General features: G+C 45.4%; 1 protein-coding gene across 6 annotated transcripts in view; it reads left to right on the top strand.

Moving 5' to 3' along the window:
- Positions 1-20,327, top strand: part of LOC124041748 (arf-GAP with GTPase, ANK repeat and PH domain-containing protein 3-like) — a 238,369-nt gene that overhangs the window by 93,639 nt on the left and 124,403 nt on the right. The window contains exon 1 of one of the 6 annotated variants that reach the window (XM_046359705.1): positions 1,814-4,457. The exons of 2 other annotated variants lie outside the window; for them this stretch is intronic. In XM_046359705.1, the coding sequence (XP_046215661.1) occupies positions 2,729-4,457 (1,729 nt within the window). In that variant the 5' untranslated portion in view covers positions 1,814-2,728. Of the gene's footprint in view, positions 1-1,813; positions 4,458-20,327 lie in introns of those variants that run through there. 3 more of the 6 variants (XM_046359708.1, XM_046359702.1, XM_046359703.1) reach the window with 3 other exon arrangements.

Raw genomic sequence — 20,327 nt, 5'->3', positions numbered from 1 at the left:
AGAAACCTGTACACGACACGCTGCGCAGCAGCAGGTTAGCAGATCGCTATGACTAACAGCTGAGCTGAAGCAGCAAGCTCTCAACGCAGTTGTTATCTGGAGTATGAATCTATTTGCTAGCTATTATATGAGCAGTGTTTTCATTCAATTTGCTTCTGACCATTTTATGAACATTTACCTTGTGCTTTTGTGAGGATATTTTTGCAAAATCAGAAAACCTTTGGCTTGTTTCGTATTTGAGAAACCTGTCTGAAAGGCGGTATCCACAACCCAGACTTCCTGGAAATATGCTTGGGAGGTCTTGAAGGGGGCCTTCACCACATAACAATAAACTGTACCAGACAATGGCATGACGGTGTATGAGATGACCGTGACCATTGTACTGTATGATTGTGAGTACATCCGCCACTTCTTCCACACTATTTCTCATACTCCGTTTCTTCTCACGTTATGCAATAACGACACTTGCTGACACCTAGATGGAGAAATAGTTTTCATGTTCGGTATAAAGTCACCTTTTGTCAAAAATAGGCTATTACTATTTTGAACACCAGTAGTGCAACCGTTTGAGAACATGTTTTGAATCTTTCAAGGGCCTCGTGTTTTTCTGTATAGAGAATAGTTGGTTGTTTGCCTTTCGTGTGATTCAGTTGACACATGATGTCTGGGTGCTGTTTTGCAGTCAGTCAGATATAATCTGTACAGATGTCCTGTCGGAGTCTTGGCCTCATACAACCCGGTTCTCTACATGTGCTCTGATGACTAATTACTATAGTATTTTATAACAGCATGTTCACATAATGTTGTTACTAGTATAATTGCAATGTAACTACAATAAAGGTATAAAAGCAACTAAAGAGTTACCACAATATATTCAGTTTTTTTGGTGCCATGTATGGATTTTTTAGAAAGAATTCTCAAGGTGTGTTCCAAAATCAGGTACCTTATTTTTGCAGTTCTAGCCTACTTATAAAGGGGCTTCATCTAAAGTGAGGCGATTTTCTAGTGGCCCTCAACAGTATGTTTCACTCTGTAACCCCAAGATAAGAATATTGAATTTGTACCGTGCCGTTATTGACTGGTTCCCATTTGATTGGCTAAGCCTAATTGAACACCAAAAGCTCTGCCAAAGCAGAATGTAGAGCTGGAATGTGGCAAATTAATCAGTGAAATGACATTAAAATAACATGTTTATTGCAACCAATCTGTTACTAACAATGACTTACGAGCTATTAAATTGTTCCCCTCAAAAGGTTAATTTACTTCGTCAGATATGGCCCCAGAAAAACAGATTTGGGATTATTATTAGTTTGTTTTCATACAAAAGTCGTCACTAACTAAATCTTTCAGTAATTAACAAAACTGTAAAAAATAAAATGCCCCCTGCCATAAAATGTATCTACATTTAGCGCTGTCGGGTTAGGTGACTGTGATTCATCTTGCTTTCACACAATTAGGCTACTCTGCCTTGAGCTTTCCTAGTGTTTGTTTTTTACAGTGAGAGCTACAGAACATTTTTTCCCCTAATCTTGCCCTTTAAAGCTATCCGACCCACCTGTGTGCGACCCATGTAGTCTGCCTTTGGCGGACCCTAGGATTAGCAGTGCTTTAAGTAGCGTCTAAAACCTGGATATATGGATGCTGTGTGCCGGGAATTCACTGGTACTTCCACTCCCTGTTTCTCCTCCTCCTCTCGTGAGCCATGGGAAAATCTCAGCCTTTTTTTCCGTGTCCCCTCTCCCCGTTTATTTGGTTGTAGAGAACTTGATGGAAAGTGAGACTGGGCGAGAGAGAGCGAGCGAATGGGAGACGGGGGAAGGTAGAGAGAGGCAGAGAGGGAAAGACTGAGAGGGAGGGAGGCCGAGAGAGGCCCTGGAGACACAGTTCTCTTTCATAGCAGTTTGTTTTGGGGATCCTGCCTTTGTTGACTGCAGCAGCAGCAGTGGATGCTAAGCTCCCTCTTCCCTGGATCCTATTCCTACTGTTCACCGTCGTCCATTTTACTCTGTTGGGGCTGAAATGCCTCTAGAGATCCCGAGGTTCAGGGAGTTGGTGTGCTTTAATGCTGAGCGACGAACCCGTTTGGATCCGGTCCTTGTTTTCCAACTGTCCCGAGGGGTAGGGAGGCTACTGGAAAGTTCAAACAGACATACTCCCTCAAGCTATGTGCAGCAGGCAAGGGCTCGGAGATGAAGAGTTTTGTCTGCGTCGGTCGGCAGAAAAGGGATTGCTCATAACTCACAACTTGCCAAGAAGGAGAGGATGTCTCAGTTTTTCAAATTTTGCTCAAGGCCTCGCAGGTATGACCAACATGCATTTGGTTGTTCCAAGGCAAACACTGGAAGGGTTGTTTTAGCTGTTGCTCACCCTCACGTCGGACAGGTACAAGTGGAACAAAGTAGAAATGAGGAGAGAGTGCAGCCAGTGACCCACTGTCCTGCAGCCTGTTGCGGTGCTGCTGTTGAATGCGGAATATAAGGCTCTAGGGTTATGCAGGTAGCACAGAAGCTTTGCTCAGGCTTGGTTGACTTATTATTATTTATTTTTTCATGTCAAAGGTTAAGGATTATGCCTGGGGTTGGAATGCAGCCTGGAAGTGAGGGACTCGGAGAGCAACAGTAAACACCACCACACTGGGGAGAGGAGTGTGAGTGCACATGCGTGTGTGTTTCAATTGGGCTAGATTGTGCAGGCCTGTGTGTGTGGGGGGGGGGTGCAGGGCCGTGCCATGCTACTACTGAGCAGTCAGGCAACGGAGCGGACTATCCCCGGGGCCACAAGTAAAGCTGTCACAGCCCACCAGTCAGGAGGAGGTAAGACCGCGGTGGACCACATTTCTGTCATCCTGAATGGAACTCTGGGCCGTGAGGAGGTGGGTTCGAGGTCGGTGGTGGGCCAGGTCGCCCGATATGCCGCACCAGAGCAAAGTCATCCTGCAGCCGGGAGCACTAGGGCACGACAGCAGGCGCTGCAGGGGGAGGAGGGACGCTTCAGCCTGGGCAGGATACGGCAGGATCTTGGCAGGTGGCCCTCCCTGAGCCACACAGGCAGAGTGGAGAGGAGGAGGGAGGATGCAGTGCAGGAGGAGGAGGAGGTAGAGAAGGAGGATGGGGGGGAAATGACAACGGACCGGTTTCTCCAACTACAACAACCCTCCAATAACTCAGCAGCTCCAGCAGCAGCCCAACCTTCTCAGTCAGACTGGGAGACTACAGCGGTAGGAGTAGAGGTAGATACAGCCACAGCAGCTCCAGAGCAACAGAAGACCCAGGTAGAAACCCAGGGACAGGACATTTCTCCCCAGTACGAAGGGTCTCTCCTTGGGCATAATGGTGGTGTTCTGGCCGGCGGTGGCCGTCTACCCCGGGCAGTGCTCCGCAGGAAGCCATCCCAGGACAGTGCTGCGCCAGACAGCAGGAGGGTGGTGAGCATGTATGGAGCCCCAGCCTGGCAGCAACGAGGCTCGCTAAGTGACCAGGACAGAACAGACAAACCCAGGAGGCCCAGGAGTGTGTGCATGCTGGGAGGCCCCAACCTCAACCCTGCCCTGTTGCAGCCTGGGTCCCACAGGTCCCACTCCCAGCAGAGCTCCAGAAGGGTGGCTACAGGATCTCTGGACGGTCCCCCCCAACATTGCTGGACCAGGAGGGCAGAGCTGCGGGCAGTGGACGGCCTCAAGCCGGGGGTGCTCCCTCAGCGGACAGTGGCTGAGGAGAAGGTGGTCCCCAGGGTCCGGCAGCAAACCTGGAAACAGAGACCAGTCAGTATGACAATGTTGGAGCTGAGGAAGAAGGCCTCTGGGTCTCAGGACAAGCTGGATAGCCAAAGGGGAAGCCAGGTTAGAGGTCTGTTCGGCCGCTGGAGGATCTTTGGCCGACCAGCCCAGGACAAGGAGAAGGATAAGGAGGGAGCCCGAGCCCCAGGTTCCAAGCCCCCCAGCAGGCTGGACGTCCCCAAGAAGACCCTGAGCTCCTTACGCCGGAGTCTCAGTTTGCGGATCAGGAGGAACCGGCCGCGGGGGAGAGTGGAAATATCCGAAGTGACGGCAGAGGAACGCTCACGCACTAAAAGTATCGGGCAAGAGACATCTCTCCCCTCACGGCCCTTCTCCTACCTCACCGGGAGGTCCCTGCCACCCCCTTACAAGAGGGACAATGATGGAGGGATGCAGAACATTCAGTACCACAGCCAGGGCAAGGTCAAGGTGATGGAGGTGCCCCTCTACCCAGCCAGACTGTCCTCCTCCACTAAACCAGCCCATGAAGAGCCCAGCGTGTGGCAGCTCATAGCCAGCCGCTTTAGGAGGAAGGAGCAGCAACAACCGCCCAATGGTAAATGTAAACTCCAGCCCCAACCCCTGAGCAAAGAGACTGGCAAATATCCCCTGGCTGGGAATAAAAAGCCTCAGTTAGTTTCCATAGAGACTCTGGCAGGCATCGACTGCAGCAAAGGTCAAGGTAAGATTCCCTGTAAGATTGATGAATATATTCCCCAGCACTTATTGCCCCGAGTTCTGTACAGCCCCCCCCCCCCCCCCAACCACTCTGTGAAAAAAGTTCCCTTTTTATAGTTGAACAAGAACAGGGGTATGCTGCTCTTAGGAAAAAGGGCAAATTGAAAACACATGGAAGGGAAAGTTTAGGATGAGGTGGCATTTCAAGGCTTCGGGCCCCAGAGGTTAGAAACCATTCCTCTTTTAGCTTTTGCGTTTTGTTCATGTACTTTTCCCTCCACGCATTCCGTTTCAAATGCAGTTGTGTTCTTATTTGGCTAGAAATTACTGAAGACTTTTTTTGCATCACAGAGTGTATGCATGTCATTTGGATTACTTCTACCGAGAGAGATGAGGGTCTTGCCTGTTCTCTCATATGAGTTTGCCTTGTCCATTTATGATGCTTTAAGTTAACATTAGCTGTTTGGTTAGTAACAGTATGTGTGGTTGGTACTGTACTATACAGTCTGCTCCAGAATCTCTGTTTCCCAGAGACCGAGCCAGTGTGGTTGGTAATGCATGTCCTAGCTAATGCCGCTGGCCTCGTAGGGACACAGCTAAAAGCAGGAGGCATTCAAATGGTCAATGGTGGTGACGTGCCATTGAGGTGCTTTTGGCAGTCAACCAGGGCTAAATTAGGAGGGCTTTACACACTGTAATGATAGGGAACTGAGAGAGCGACATCTTAAGCACTGTGTTGAGCTAGCCAAAATCAAATCAGGTTTTATTTGTCACATGCGCCGAATACAACAGGTGTAGGTGTACCTTACCGTGAAATGCTTACTTACAAACCTTAACCAATGCAGTTCAATATTTTTTTAAATAAACTAAAGTAAAGAAATGTAATAAAAATGTGAAAGTAACACAAGAAAACTACATAACAATAATGAGGCCATATACAGGGGGTACCGGTACTGAGTCAATGTGCGTGGGTCCAGGTTAATCGAGGTCATTTGAAGTGACTATGCATAGATGGTAAACAGCGAGTAGTAGCAGTGTAAATAGTCAATATAAATTGTCCGGTTGGCCATTTGATGAATTGTTCAGAATCTTACGGCTTGGGGGTAGAAGCTGTTAAAGAGCCTTTTGGACCTAGACTTGGCACTCCGGTACCGCTTGCCTTGCGGTAGGAGAGATTACAGTCTATGACTTGGGTGACTGGAGTCTTTGACAATCTTTTGGGCCTTCCTCTGACACCGCCTGGTATATAGGTCCTGGATGTCAGGAAGCTTGGCCCCAGTGATGTACTGGGCTGTACACACTACCCTCTGTACGGTCAGATGCCGAGCAGTTGCCATACCCAGGCGGTGATGCAACCAGTCAATATGCTCTCGATGGTGCAGCTGTATAACTTTTTGAGGATCTGGGGACCCATCTCTTTTCAGTCTCCTAGTGCTGCTCTTTTAGCGTTGACAGTGTGGGATCCAGTGTGCATTTGAGAAGTTACTCATCGAAGTTGAATGAGAAACGCAACAATGAGCTATGGCGATTTGTCCATGTGTTGAAAAGACTTATGTTTGCTGTATATCCCTTGCAGTTTAGTTACAATCTGAATTAAGCATGGCTCTTTTCATAAAGGCGTTAGCAGATGACACGTTGCACAATGTTGAACTTGAAAACCTGTATCTGACAGGTTTGCTCCAAGTGCATCGCATCACACGCTCTAGTGTTAAATCATATTTACATAATTAAGCAAAATCCACCACTCAGGCTGCCATAATCTTCAAGAGAAGAATGAAAGATGAAGGTTTGAAAGGTTTATTCAAATTTAGTGACGTTCAGATTGAAAATGGAAACTTTTACTTTCTCTGTGAGAAAAAAAAAACACGCCTGAAAACGTTAGAAGTACTTTGGATTGATTGGCTTTAGCAAAGGTTTGTTCCCTTCTGATCCTTGGCTCTTAATAAGGGTGCACAGGTACACGTCATGATTTGCAATTTTCTTTTGTTTTCCCTTTAAGATATTTTTTTATGCCAAGATCACCAAAGTCTTTGTAGTAGTGTTAAGTGCACATTTAGTGATATCTGTGACTGTCTATGTAGTGTAGTCGAACTTGGGAGAGGGCAGTCGGTCAGGCAGTAGGAATGTAGGTGTGTCGTTCACACTGACTACAAGCTAGGTGTTCAATGCCAAGGGCGGGCCTAACTGCCTGTCTCTACCTGCCTAAGTGTTTGACAACCCTACCTGCATGGTTGCAAAATGTATCCTAAGAGCTCTGAAGTCCAGCCCTTAGTTAGCACACACACACACACACACACACACACACACACACACACACACACACACACACACACACACACACACACACACACACACACACACACACACACACACACACACACACACACACACACACACACACACACACACACACACACACACAAACTGCAATAGCCACATTAGTCGGCATTACAATATAATTTCTCTGGCTATTGATGAGCTGTTTTCCAGGATGTCTTTTTTCCCTTTGGTGTAACCCCACACCACGGCTGAGGTGTTGAGGCCCCTGTCCCCACTCACCTCCTCACTTCCACCCCCACCCCACACCCCACACCACGGCTGAGGTGTTGAGGCCCCTGTCCCCACTCACCTCCTCACTCCCACCCCCACCCCACACCACGGCTGAGGTGTTGAGGCCCCTGTCCCAACTCACCTCCTCACTCCCACCCCCACCCCACACCACGGCTGAGGTGTTGAGGCCCCTGTCCCCACTCACCTCCTCACTTCCACCCCCACCCCCACCCCACACCACGGCTGAGGTGTTGAGGCCCCTGTCCCCACTCACCTCCTCACTCCCACCCCCACCCCACACCACGGCTGAGGTGTTGAGGCCCCTGAGGTGTGTGAGGCCCCTGTCCCCAACTCACTTCCACCCCCCACCCTCACCCCACACCACGGCTGAGGTGTTGAGGCCCCTCCCCACTCCCTCCTCACTTCCACCCCCACCCTCACCCCACACCATGGCTGAGGTGTTGAGGCCCCTGTCCCCACTCACCTCCTCACTTCCACCCCCACCCTCACCCCATACCGGTGGGTGAACAAAGCCATTCCTGTCAGGCCCGTGGATGGGATGACTATCTGACTATTCGGTCAGATAATGGCTCTCTCCCTGGCTCTCTGGCTCTCTTTATCTTGCCTAGAATTGACATGACTCATTGAGATTTGTCCAAAGTCTCCTGTGTGTCAATGTGCAGTCTCTATTCGTTCGTCTCTGCTCTCTTTTAAGATATCCATTAAATTGTTTGTGGAGCATTTAAGAATGCCCTGGCATTTATTCTTTTTAATCCCACAGCGAACAGAAGTTAATTCATGACAGGTTTTTCTATTGCAGGTTTGGGATAGGGTCAAAACAGAAAAACAACTCCACGGTTGAGTTTAGCCATTAATTAAGATTGGCCTTTCTAACTCATTGTGGACAGATGGCGTAGCGGTCTAATCAGCCAGCTCCTGCTCCATGTACTGCGAGTTCAATCCAATGATTCATGTATACACTAGATGACAGACAGGAGCGCTGTTTTGAAGCTAGTGCACCTCCATCTTGGCACTCCCCCACCTTTGTAAAAACTATTTTGGAATTTATAGAAATGCATTTATTAATGTCTAGATTTGTTTTTGCTATATTTGTTCTATTACAGACACCTTCATGCATACTTTTAAATTATATTATGTGAGTTAACATAAAAATGTAAAAATATATTAAAACATTTTCCTTAAAGTATAATCTTTTGACAGTTCTAATGTGACTGTTCAAACTATATTTAAAAAAAACGTAAATACACTGAACATAAAGTGTTGGTCCCATGTTTCATGAGCTGAAATAAAACATCTCAGAAATGTTCTTTGTGTACAAAAAGCTTATTTCTCTCATGTTGTGCACAAATTTGTTTACATGCCTGTTAGTGAGCATTTCTCATTTGCCAAGATAATCCATCCACCTGGCAGGTGTGGCATATCAAGAAGCTGATTAAACAGCATGATCATTACACATGTGCACCTTGTACTGGGGACAATAGAAGGCCACTTTAAAATGAGCAGTTTTGTCACAACACAATGCCACAGATGAAGCAGGTTTTGAGGGAGCGTGCAATTGGCATGCTGACTGCAGGAATGTCCACCAAAGCTGTTGCCAGATAATTTAATGTTAATTGCTCTACCATAAGCCGCCCCATTTACATTTACATTACATTTACATTTAAGTCATTTAGCAGACGCTCTTATCCAGAGCGACTTACAAATTGGTGCATTCACCTTATGACATCCAGTGGAACAGCCACTTTACAATAGTGCATCTAAATCTTTTAAGGGGGGGGGGTGAGAAGGATTACTTTATCCTATCCTAGGTATTCCTTAAAGAGGTGGGGTTTCAGGTGTCTCCGGAAGGTGGTGATTGACTCCGCTGTCCTGGCGTCGTGAGGGAGTTTGTTCCACCATTGGGGGACCAGAGCAGCGAACAGTTTTGACTGGGCTGAGTGGGAACTGTACTTTCTCAGTGGTAGGGAGGCGAGCAGGCCAGAGGTGGATGAACGCAGTGCCCTTGTTTGGGTGTAGGGTCTGATCAGAGCCTGGAGGTACTGAGGTGCCGTTCCCTTCACAGCTCCGTAGGCAAGCACCATGGTCTTGTAGCGGATGCGAGCTTCAACTGGAAGCCAGTGGAGAGAGCGGAGGAGCGGGGTGACGTGAGAGAACTTGGGAAGGTTGAACACCAGACGGGCTGCGGCGTTCTGGATGAGTTGTAGGGGTTTAATGGCACAGGCAGGGAGCCCAGCCAACAGCGAGTTGCAGTAATCCAGACGGGAGATGACAAGTGCCTGGATTAGGACCTGCGCAGCTTCCTGTGTGAGGCAGGGTCGTACTCTGCGGATGTTGTAGAGCATGAACCTACAGGAACGGGCCACCGCCTTGATGTTAGTTGAGAACGACAGGGTGTTGTCCAGGATCACGCCAAGGTTCTTAGCGCTCTGGGAGGAGGACACAATGGAGTTGTCAACCGTGATGGCGAGATCATGGAACGGGCAGTCCTTCCCCGGGAGGAAGAGCAGCTCCGTCTTGCCGAGGTTCAGCTTGAGGTGGTGATCCTTCATCCACACTGATATGTCTGCCAGACATGCAGAGATGCGATTCGCCACCTGGTCATCAGAAGGGGGAAAGGAGAAGATTAATTGTGTGTCGTCTGCATAGCAATGATAGGAGAGACCATGTGAGGTTATGACAGAGCCAAGTGACTTGGTGTATAGCGAGAATAGGAGAGGGCCTAGAACAGAGACCTGGGGGACACCAGTGGTGAGAACGCGTGGTGAGGAGACAGATTCTCGCCACGCCACCTGGTAGGAGCGACCTGTCAGGTAGGACGCAATCCAAGCGTGGGCCGCGCCGGAGATGCCCAACTCGGAGAATGTGGAGAGGAGGATCTGATGGTTCACAGTATCGAAGGCAGCCGATAGGTTGTTGTTTTAGAGAATTTGGCAGTACGTCCAACCTGCCTTACAACCGCAGACCACGAGTGTGTTCTTGGTGACCTTCAATGCAGCAGAGCTTTTTTAGTGCCCTTCCCCAGTTCTGTTCAATACTGTCTCGGAGCTCAATGGACAATTCCTTCGACCGCATGGATTGGTTTTTGCTCTGACATGCTCTGCCAACTGTGGAACCTTATATAGACAGGTGTGTGCCTTTCCAAATCATGTCCAATCAATTGAATTTACCACAGCTGGACTCCAATCAAGTTGTAGAAACATCTCAAGGATGATCAATGGAATCAGGATGCACCTGAGCTCAATTTTGAGTTTCATAGCAAAGGGTCTGAATACTTATGTAATACTTATGTTTTATATGTTTTATTAATGTGCAAAACAGTCTATAAGCCTGTTTTTGCTTTGTCATTATGGGGTACTGTTTGTAGATTGATGAGGGAAGAAAATGATTGAATCCATTTTAGAACAAGGCGATAACGTAAGAACATTTGGAAAAAGCCAAGGTGTCTGAATACTTTCCGAATGCACTTTATCATTGGTTCAATCCCAACTCTGGGCACTCATTGTGGATGGTTTTAGGTGAGTCTCCTGATGTCCTGGGGACCTGCAAATACGAAAAATGTCAACTTAAATCTGGAGTGATGTCTCTGTTCATACAAAATGTTCAGCCATTGTGAAGGATGGCCAGAAACATTTCTGTTTCCCTAAATGTTGTCTTTCTACTATTCTTGAGTTTGAATCGGGCCTCTGAAGACTCTCTGTCAGAGTTGTGTGAAAGATGTATCTGATTTATTTAATTCCCTCAGCAGACCTTTTTTGAGCCAAGTTCCTCACTACTGATTAGGTTTACCATTATGACAAACAGAATGTGTCACTCCCAAGCAAAACAGCACTGACAGTGTGATAATGCAAACCCACCTGCTGGGAGAGGAGTGGAGGGCGGGTTGAGTGAGTTAGTCAGAGACAGTCGAGAAGGAGATGGGATATGGAGGCTCTGCTAATACTTGAATGTGACTCCTTATTTGAGCGTCTGCTGCCACACAGATCCCCAGCTACATTTGTCTGCTCCGCAGGACTGCTTGAGACTCAAACTATGCTGCTGCTACTCACCTCTCAGGGGAAATAGCTTCTCAGAATCAAGTTATCAAAACCCATTGACATACTGGAGTCAGAGACCACTCCCAAATGATGTGTTAGGGGTTTTAAAGGGCCAATCGGAAGTTGCTACATCCATTTTTTGCACGTCTAAATGAATGATATGTACCCATTGATTCCTGAAGAATATAACTTTGGAATGGCTCAGGAGCATAGTTCCACTGTACCTCATCAGAACCCCAAAATATAAACTTATAAAAAATATATATAAAACAAAATATAAACTTACTCCAATGTTTGTAAACAAGGTAAATGTAAACAAACACTATATAGCCTCAAAACATGGCTAAAACTACACTTTGTTTTTTATCATGGTAGTCAGTCTTTGCATCCATAGCTCGGTCTATGAATTTGAGTGGTTACATTTCTCCAGCCCCATCCCTCAGTTGTTTACCAAAACAGGGGCGGTGAATATGCTTTGTGCTGATTGCCACTTTGATGTTGTGGTGATGACAGAACTGCACAGTCGAGATAAAGGCTGGGGTTAAAGAACGCCTTTCTGTATCAGTACACAGGTCAAAGTTGAGTTCCTGGGGCTATTTGCATTGAACAGGTAACCAATGGTTACCTGGACTATTTGTATTGTGTGTCCCCCAGCCCCCCATTTTACACTGCTGCTATACTCTGTTTATCATATATGCATAGTCACTTTAACTATTCATTCGTGTACATACTACCTCAATTGGCCCGACGAACTGGTGCCCCCGCACATTGGCTACCCGGACTATCTGCATTGTGTCCCACCACCCACCACCCCCTCTTTTACGCTACACTCTGTTTATCATACACTGCTCAAAAAAATAAAGGGAACACTAAAATAACACATCCTTGATCTGAATGAATTAAATATTCTTATTAAATCATTTTTTCTTTACATAGTTGAATGTGCTGACAACAAAATCAATCACACAAAAATGATCAATGGAAATCAAATTTCTCAACCCATGGAGGTCTGGATTTGGAGTCACACTCAAAATTAAAGTGGAAAACCACACTACTGATCCAACTTTGATGTAATGTCCTTAAAACAAGTCAAAAGGAGGCTCAGTAGTGTGTGTGGCCTCCACGTGCCTGTATGACCTCCCTACAACGCCTGGCCATGCTCCCGATGAGGTGGCGGATGATCTCCTCCCAGACCTGGACTAAAGCATCCGCCAACTCCTGGACAGTCTGTGGTGCAACGTGGCGTTGGTGGATGGAGCGAGACATGATGTCCCAGATGTGCTCAATTGGATTCAGGTCTGGGGAACGGGCGGGCCAGTCCATAGCATCAATGCCTTCCTCTTGCAGGAACTGCTGACACACTCCAGCCACATGAGGTCTAGCATTGTCTTGCATTAGGAGGAACCCATGGCCAACCGCACCAGCATATGGTCTCACAAGGGGTCTGAGGATCTCATCTCGGTACCTAATGGCAGTCAGGCTACCTCTGCCGAGCACATGGAGGGCTGTGTGGCCCACCAAAGAAATGCCACCCCACACCATGACTGACCCACCTCCAAACTGGTCATGCAGGAGGATGTTGCAGGCAGCAGAACGGTCTCCACGACGTCTCCAGACTCTGTCACGTCTGTCACATGTGCTCAGTGTGAACCTGCTTTCATCTGTGAAGAGCACAGGGCACCAGTGGCGAATTTGCCAATCTTGGTGTTCTCTGGCAAATGCCAAACATCCTGCACGGTGTTGGGCTGTAAGCACAACCCCCACCTGTGGACGTCGGGCCCTCATACCATTCTCATGGAGTCTGTTTCTGACCGTTTGAGCAGATACATGCACATTTGTGGCCTGCTGGAGGTCATTTTGCAGGGCTCTGGCAGTGCTCCTCCTGTTCCTCCTTGCACAAAGGCGGAGGTAGCAGTCCTGCTGCTGGGTTGTTGCCCTCCTATGGCCTCCTCCACGTCTCCTGATGTACTGGCCTGTCTCCTGGTAGCGCCTCCATGCTCTGGACACTACGCTGACAGACACAGCAAATCTTCTTGCCACAGCTCACATTGATGTTCCATCCTGGATGAGCTGCACTACCTGAGGCACTTGTGTGGGTTGTAGACTCAGTCTCTTGCTACCACTAGAGTGAAAGCACCACCAGCATTCAAAAGTGACTAAAACATCAGCCAGGAAGCATAGGAACTGAGAAGTGGTCTGTGGTCACCAACTGCAGAACCACTCCTTTATTGGGGGTGTCTTGCTAATTGCCTATAATTTCCACCTGTTGTCTATTCCATTTGCACAACAGCATGTGACATTTATTGTCAATCAGTGTTGCTTCCTAAGTGGACAGTTTGATTTCACAGAAGTGTGATTGACTTGGAGTTACATTGTGTTGTTTAAGTGTTCCCTTTATTTTCTCTCAAAAATCCAAATGTGTCTACCTCGGGTTAAAATGAGAATTCATATCAACACCGGTGTCCAATTTAGCTCAGAGGAAATGGTTGATACCAAGCCTTCAGCAACCGAAAGCTTAGACGAGACCCTTAAGTCAGCTTTGCTATAGCCCTCCACAATGGGATAGATTGGTCGGCAAGCATCCACCTCTCTGTCTGCATCACTAGTGATTCTGTTTGTCACTTACCTATCCCCTTAGAGTGAAATTACCTTCTGCTGTTCAGAGCTCTACAGATAAGAGCTGTAGCAGAATTGAGCCGACAGCTTTGTGAATTGGGCTGCAGAGTCATAACAGTTACAAGATAGGGATATGATTCAGGAACAATTATGACAATGGAGCTGCTGCTCAGTGTAATTATACCCTAGGCCTAGTCAGAGGCAATGCCAGTGGGTAACAACCCACTATGCGGTTACCAATGAAAGATGTAAAAATACTTATTCCAAGCTAAATTCACACTCTGTCATTTCTAGCTTGTGGGGAAAAAATATCTTGGCCTCGGAGCAGCGTGGAGGTTTAGACCTCATGGTTGTCCTCCCCTCTCATTCCCCACTGACCACACACACATGCACACTTACACACCCGCGCACGCACACACTCAAACAGAGTGGTATTTTCAGAACTCAATTAGGGGGGGGGGGGGTACTAATCGTGCCTCACTGCCTTCGGATTGAATAGTAATTTTTATTAGAGTGGACGCGAGCGGTGAGGTAAAAAGAAAGACAGGACAGAAAAGCGGCAGCAGTTTTCCGTCTCACACAAACAAGGGCTCTGGTGTCCTCTGGAGGGTGCATCGCTGACGTTGGGGCTCGTTCTGTTCCGTTTCCACAGGCATTCTGGGTAGCGACGGGGTGCTCATTTGTAATGGAGGAAACACATGCATTCTATTAGCTGTGGGAGCAAGGGCTAAGGACAAGTGTTTTTGCCACTCTGTATGCTACATCGATCTGGATAGCCACAGCATATAGGCCTCATATGTAACTTGTGTAGCACAATGTGTCACGTGGTTTTTTATAAAAGATAGCTAGGTAAAGCTTTGAGTGAATGAATGCTACTTGGTCTTCTATATCTCCTCTGTTCTTCTGCCCTCTGTGTTTCATGCCTTTTATAAAGGTTATTTTCAAAATGAGCGGTGGTGTTATGGTCAGTAATAACACAACGTTCCATTCTGGTGCGGCGCCCCAGTGTCCTAACTCTCTAAGTGGTCAACAACACTATAGAGAGACCCTTTTGTATGATGACCCCTAATTCTACTGGATAGCCTGTCTATTTCTGGGGGTCTTCTCTTGTGTGTTTGCCCCTCTTTCCGAGATTCAAGAACAGTGGAATCTACCGTTGCAGTTTAGAACAAAGCTGTTCAAGTCAGAGTGCTCTTGTAAGGGGTTTCTGAAGAGTTGCATAAAAGAGCTCCGATCAGTGTTTTTATTCGTCCTCTTCATCTAGATCTTTAAAAAAAAATAAAAAAAGTAATCTTGACAAAATGAGTGGAAACCTCATTTAAACTGCTCTCTACCACCATCCCTCACTCACTCAAGCGGAGTGTCAGAACTGCAGAGCCTAAGGTTTTCCACACATTTTAGTGCTTAGATCTACTCGTGTTCGTGCTCTTGGGGTGGTCCGATTTTTCTTTTGGAACAACACGCACCTTCTGTAACAGGAACCCCCCCCCCCCCCTCCAATAGCAACATACACAAGGGGGCAATAGCAGAAAGAGATTTTCTTGTTGTTGTGTTCCCATTTGTGGGAATACAAAAAAGAATCAAAGAGTCATGTTTAAAACATCACCACTCTTAGTTCACTTCAATGAAATGGCATGGCTAAAAAAAGCAGGCAAACGATCCTTTTAGTTTCCCACATCACCCCCATGTGGAATAATCCGATTTATCACGAAATAATATGCTAATATTATTTACTTGCCAGTGTAACCTACAGCATCATCCCAGTTTAATATGCTGCTGGAATGTAATTCACACCCGTATCAGCTACAAATAGAATGCCATCATTTATGCTCAGGAAGAAAAAGCACATGGTTTAGGGCTGTTTTAGGTAGTCACTCAGTAAAATACTTTTGGGGGGGCGGGGGTTCTAATAAGGCTACAGTGTTTATTGGTTTATTGTTTTAAAAATCACGGGAGATTATATTTGGTTATCAATGGAAAATAGGCTTCTTATTTAATGCCAAGCTAAACCAAAACAGTAACATTGAAGTTTGAAGTGATTTTGTAGATTAGCTTCCCACATCGCCATGTGAAAGAATCACATTTATAATTCAATAATATGCCGCGGCAAATATCCGTATACTTTCTGTTGTAGCCTACACTGTTATTCCAGTTCGTTATGCTACTTGCATGTATTCACTCCCGTATCAGCTACACATAGAATGTCATCATGTTTTGGTCGCGGAGAAAAAATATATGTTTTTGTTTTTACCAATAGCCTGGGATCACTGGTTGTAATAAGGCTACGATGTTTTGATTTGGTTGAACAGTCGATGAGATTGTGCAAAAATAGGCTACTTTGATTCAGCCTATAGATTCAAGGAACCAAGCGAGCTTCAGTGCCTAGACATCACTGCCTCTACCGCTACGCAAAGAATGATACGGCAAGTGACCATTTTCATTTGGCACGGGAGTACTCGGATGTCGGAGTGCACTGCAAGGAGCCGCGCCTTTTGTGAGGAAAAACGACATTGCGACGCTGCGCTACGCACCGTATGGTCCGTCTCTGTAGGGTATAAATCGGCCTTGAAGAGCATGTTCTAACATGTTCAAGAATATAGTCAAACTGGTAGTGAGAGGGCTTAGCAACACAAGGGCTGCTATTCAGAACCGCTCTGTGCAACACAGGTTGAATCCACCTCGGGATGCACTCCTCAACAACGAGGCCTGTTATTGTATACAGGAGTATTGTCCGTGTATTAAGTCAACCTTATTGCTTCTAAAACTACATTTATCAATGAAGAATCTAGTGAACAAAAAACGATTTACTTTCTTAATTGGAAAAAGTGTCTCAAGTGAAGTCTAATGGTGTTTTGGAATGGCTTCGATTAGCCTTGGAGGAACACAAAATCAATGTTATTCAACAATTGATCCTACATCCTGCAAATGTTTTAATTATCATGTAAGAGGCCCTTATTCTCGACTTACACGACTACTTATGGATTGGACAACCGCTTTCAAATAATGAAACATTTTGTTTATGGCCAAGTGCACTTCTTAGATGCCCATAAATAGGTGCTTGAATACAGGAAATTAGTCTCAAGGGTACATCCATTTGAATTGCATCACTTTTTGACAGAAAACCTTTTGATTTCAACAAAACTTTCCTTACATGTTTGCCCATGGAAGAAGTGGACAGAAAGTGACTTTTTGGACCAGAATGCCAAAACATTCAGGAGATAACGGTGCTCAAAGTTGACCCGTTTTGCATACCCCACCATACCATGATATTCATGTCTTCCTCACTGGAAAATATAAAATGGTTGACTTTTTGATATCATTTAAAAAGCTTACAAATAGAATCAGCCTATAGATTCAAGGAACCCAAGCGAGCTTCATTGCCTACTACACAACACGGCCTCCACGGCTACGCAAGGAATGATACGGCAAGTGACAATTATCATTTGGCACGGGAGTAGTCGGATGTCGGAGTGCACTGCGAGGAGCCTCGCATTTTGTGAGGAAAAACGACATTGCGACGACGCACCATATGGTCCGTCTCTGTAGGGTATAAATCGGCCTTGAAGAGCATGTTCTAACATGTTCAAGAAGATAGTCAAACTGGTAGTGAGAGGGCTTAGCAACACAAGGGCTGCTATTCAGAACCGCTCTGTGCAACACAGGTTGAATCCACCTCGGGCGATGCACTCCTCAACCTTGAAATGAAGTGAAATAACCATAACGACGAGGCCTGTTATTGTATACAGGAGTATTGTCCGTGTATTAAGTCAACCTTATTGCTTCTACAACTACATTTGTCAAGGAAGAATCTCGTGAACAAAACCATTTACTTTCTTAATTGGAAAAAAGTGTCTCAAGTGAAGTCTAATGGTGTTTTGGAATGGCTTCGATTAGCCTTGGAGGAACACAAAATCAATGTTCTTCAACAATTGATCCTACATCCTGCGAATGTTTTAATTATCATGTAAGAGGCCCTTATTCTCGACTTACACGACTACTTATGGATTGGACAACCGCTTTCAAATAATGAAACATTTTGTTGATGGCCAAGTGCACTTCTTAGATGCCCATAAATAGGTGCTTATTTTCAAGGGTCGATCCATTTGAATTGAATCACTTTGACAGAAAATTCACACAATAAGAATTATTTCACTATTTCATATCATCTGAGGTCTTTGTGTTGTGTCCTCCATCGGCTGAGACACAATATGCGCTTGAATACAGGGCGGGTGTCATTTCAATCATAGAAAAGTCCGTTATATGAATTATATATCGCTTCAGACCACTGAAATGTAGCTAGTACACCTTGAAATTGAATTGAAATGTAACTTCTAATCACTACCCCAACCGTTGAATGTCAACATAAATGGTCATGTCTATTCTATTATCCATATTTCTATGATCTCAATAGGTTTCCTATGGGGATGGACAGTGTAATTTAAATCTACAGATATTCCCATTCAAGTCTACATTCTCTGATGTGTGGACCTCCAACCGTCTTTGTGGTCCCATTTGAAAGTTGAAATGTCTATTTTACTTCATTTTAGTACATTTGTCAGCAAAAACATGACAACCCCCCTGTATTCAAGAGCTCTCCTATTTGCCATATCTTCACATTAAGCCTACTAGAAAGTGTGTGCTCTCAAGCCTGGAGAGAAGCAAAAGTAATTCCGCTACCTAAGAATATTAAAGCCCCGTTTGTTTACTGGCTCAAATAGCCGACCAATCATCCTGTTACAAACCCTTAGTAAACTTATGGGAAAAAAATAGTTTTTGGCCAGATACAATGTTATTTTACAGTAAACAAATTGACAACAGACTTTCAGCACGCTTATAGAGATGGACGTTCAACAAGCACAGCACTTACACAAATGACTGATGATTGACTGAGATTGATGATAAATAAATTGTTTTGTTAGACTTCAGTGCGCATTCTGACATTAGCGATCACAATCTGCTGCAGGTTAAGCATATGTGTTATGGCTTTACACCCCCTGCTATATTGTAGATAAAGAGTTAGACAGGTAACAGAACAGAGAGCTAACATGAATAATATGCATGTCAATCTCTCCTGGCTCAAAGTGGAGGAGAGATTGACTTCATCACTATTTGTATTTATGAGAGGTGACATGTTGAGTGCACTGAGCAATCGGTTTTTAACTACTGCGGTTTAACTACTAACTACTACTACTACGGTTTTTAAGCTCAGACACCCATGCATTCCCCACAGACATGCCACAGACATGCCACAAGAGGGTTCTTCACAGTCTCTTCACAGGTCTCTTCACAGTCCCCAAGTCCAGAACAGACTATGGGAGGCGCACAGTACTACAGAGAGCCACGACTACATGGAACTCTATTCCACATCTAGTAACTCGTGCCAGCAGTAACATTTTATTTAGAAGACAGATACAAAACACACTTTATGGAACAAACAGCGGGGACTGTGAAGCAACACAAACATAGGCACAGACACATGCATACAAACACACAATAACATATACACTATACACGTACATGGATTTTGTGTGGTAGATATGTGGTAGTAGAGTATGGGCCTGAGGGTGTGAGGGAACACTTAATGTGTTTTGAAATCTGTTGTGAATGGCTCCAGAGTGGCGCAGCAGTCTAAGTCACTGCATCTCAGTGCTAGAGGCGTCACTACAGACCCTGGTTCAATTTCAGGCTGTACAACTGGCCCAGGGTCAGCTGGGGTAGGCCGTCATTGTAAAGAAGAATTAGTTAAATATTTAAAAGAAAAAAAAAAGAAAAAAAATATATATATATATATATATATATATATTGTAATGTTTTTAAAATTGTATAACTGCCTTAATGTTGCCAGACCCCAGGAAGAAGGCAGCAGCTAATGGGGATCCATAATAAATACAAATGATGTGTCTCAACTGATGCTGGGAACAACACAAAAACCTTAGAATTATGTAAATTTGTGTCTAAGCCACATCATTTGCGAATATGTTTTTTATTTTTAAGTTTACACATTTTAAATTAAACATTTTTTTTTGTGTGTGTAAATTCTCCAGATATTATGAAATAGTTTGAAAACCCTGTTTGTAGGCCGTTAAAATAATTTCAATCTCAACTGTATATTTTCCAGTCATCGAAACATTGGTTTATCCCCAATACATTTTTCTGGATGATTGTTCTGGATGATCAATGTTCTTTGTTTGCTTTGAGCAAGACAAGAGAACATGGTTGCTGCACCAAACGTGCACTTAAATGACGCTGCCTTCTTTGGTGTTGTAGGTCTTCATTGTCCTGGTGTAGACACTGGGTCCCACCTGGTTTTGCACCTTGTTGCCTGGGGACAGTGTGTCTGCACCGGCACCACCTTTCTCTGTTGTTGATGGTATCTCCATGGGGGTCGCTAGCTTGGAATAGAGGGTCTGCGACCCGAAACAGGAAGTGGGTATTTTGTCAAACAGTTGTGACAGATCCGGACACTTTTTTACTATAATGTCCTGAGAGAGAAGTTCTCTGTGTATCTGGTTATGACCTGAACAATGCTACTGACTTTCACCCAGTTTGTAATTGTTCTCTTGAATGGTTTTCTAGACTTAGTTTTTAAATGGCGATTTTCTTTCCAGTCAAATGTCCCTTCCATATGTGTCGCCATTAATAGAGGAACATGT

This window comes from Oncorhynchus gorbuscha, linkage group LG08 (assembly GCF_021184085.1).
Source record: "Oncorhynchus gorbuscha isolate QuinsamMale2020 ecotype Even-year linkage group LG08, OgorEven_v1.0, whole genome shotgun sequence".
Lineage (NCBI taxonomy): Eukaryota > Metazoa > Chordata > Actinopteri > Salmoniformes > Salmonidae > Oncorhynchus > Oncorhynchus gorbuscha.
The sequence above is the reverse complement of the archived record's forward strand: the minus strand, read 5'-3'. Positions and strand labels throughout refer to the sequence as shown.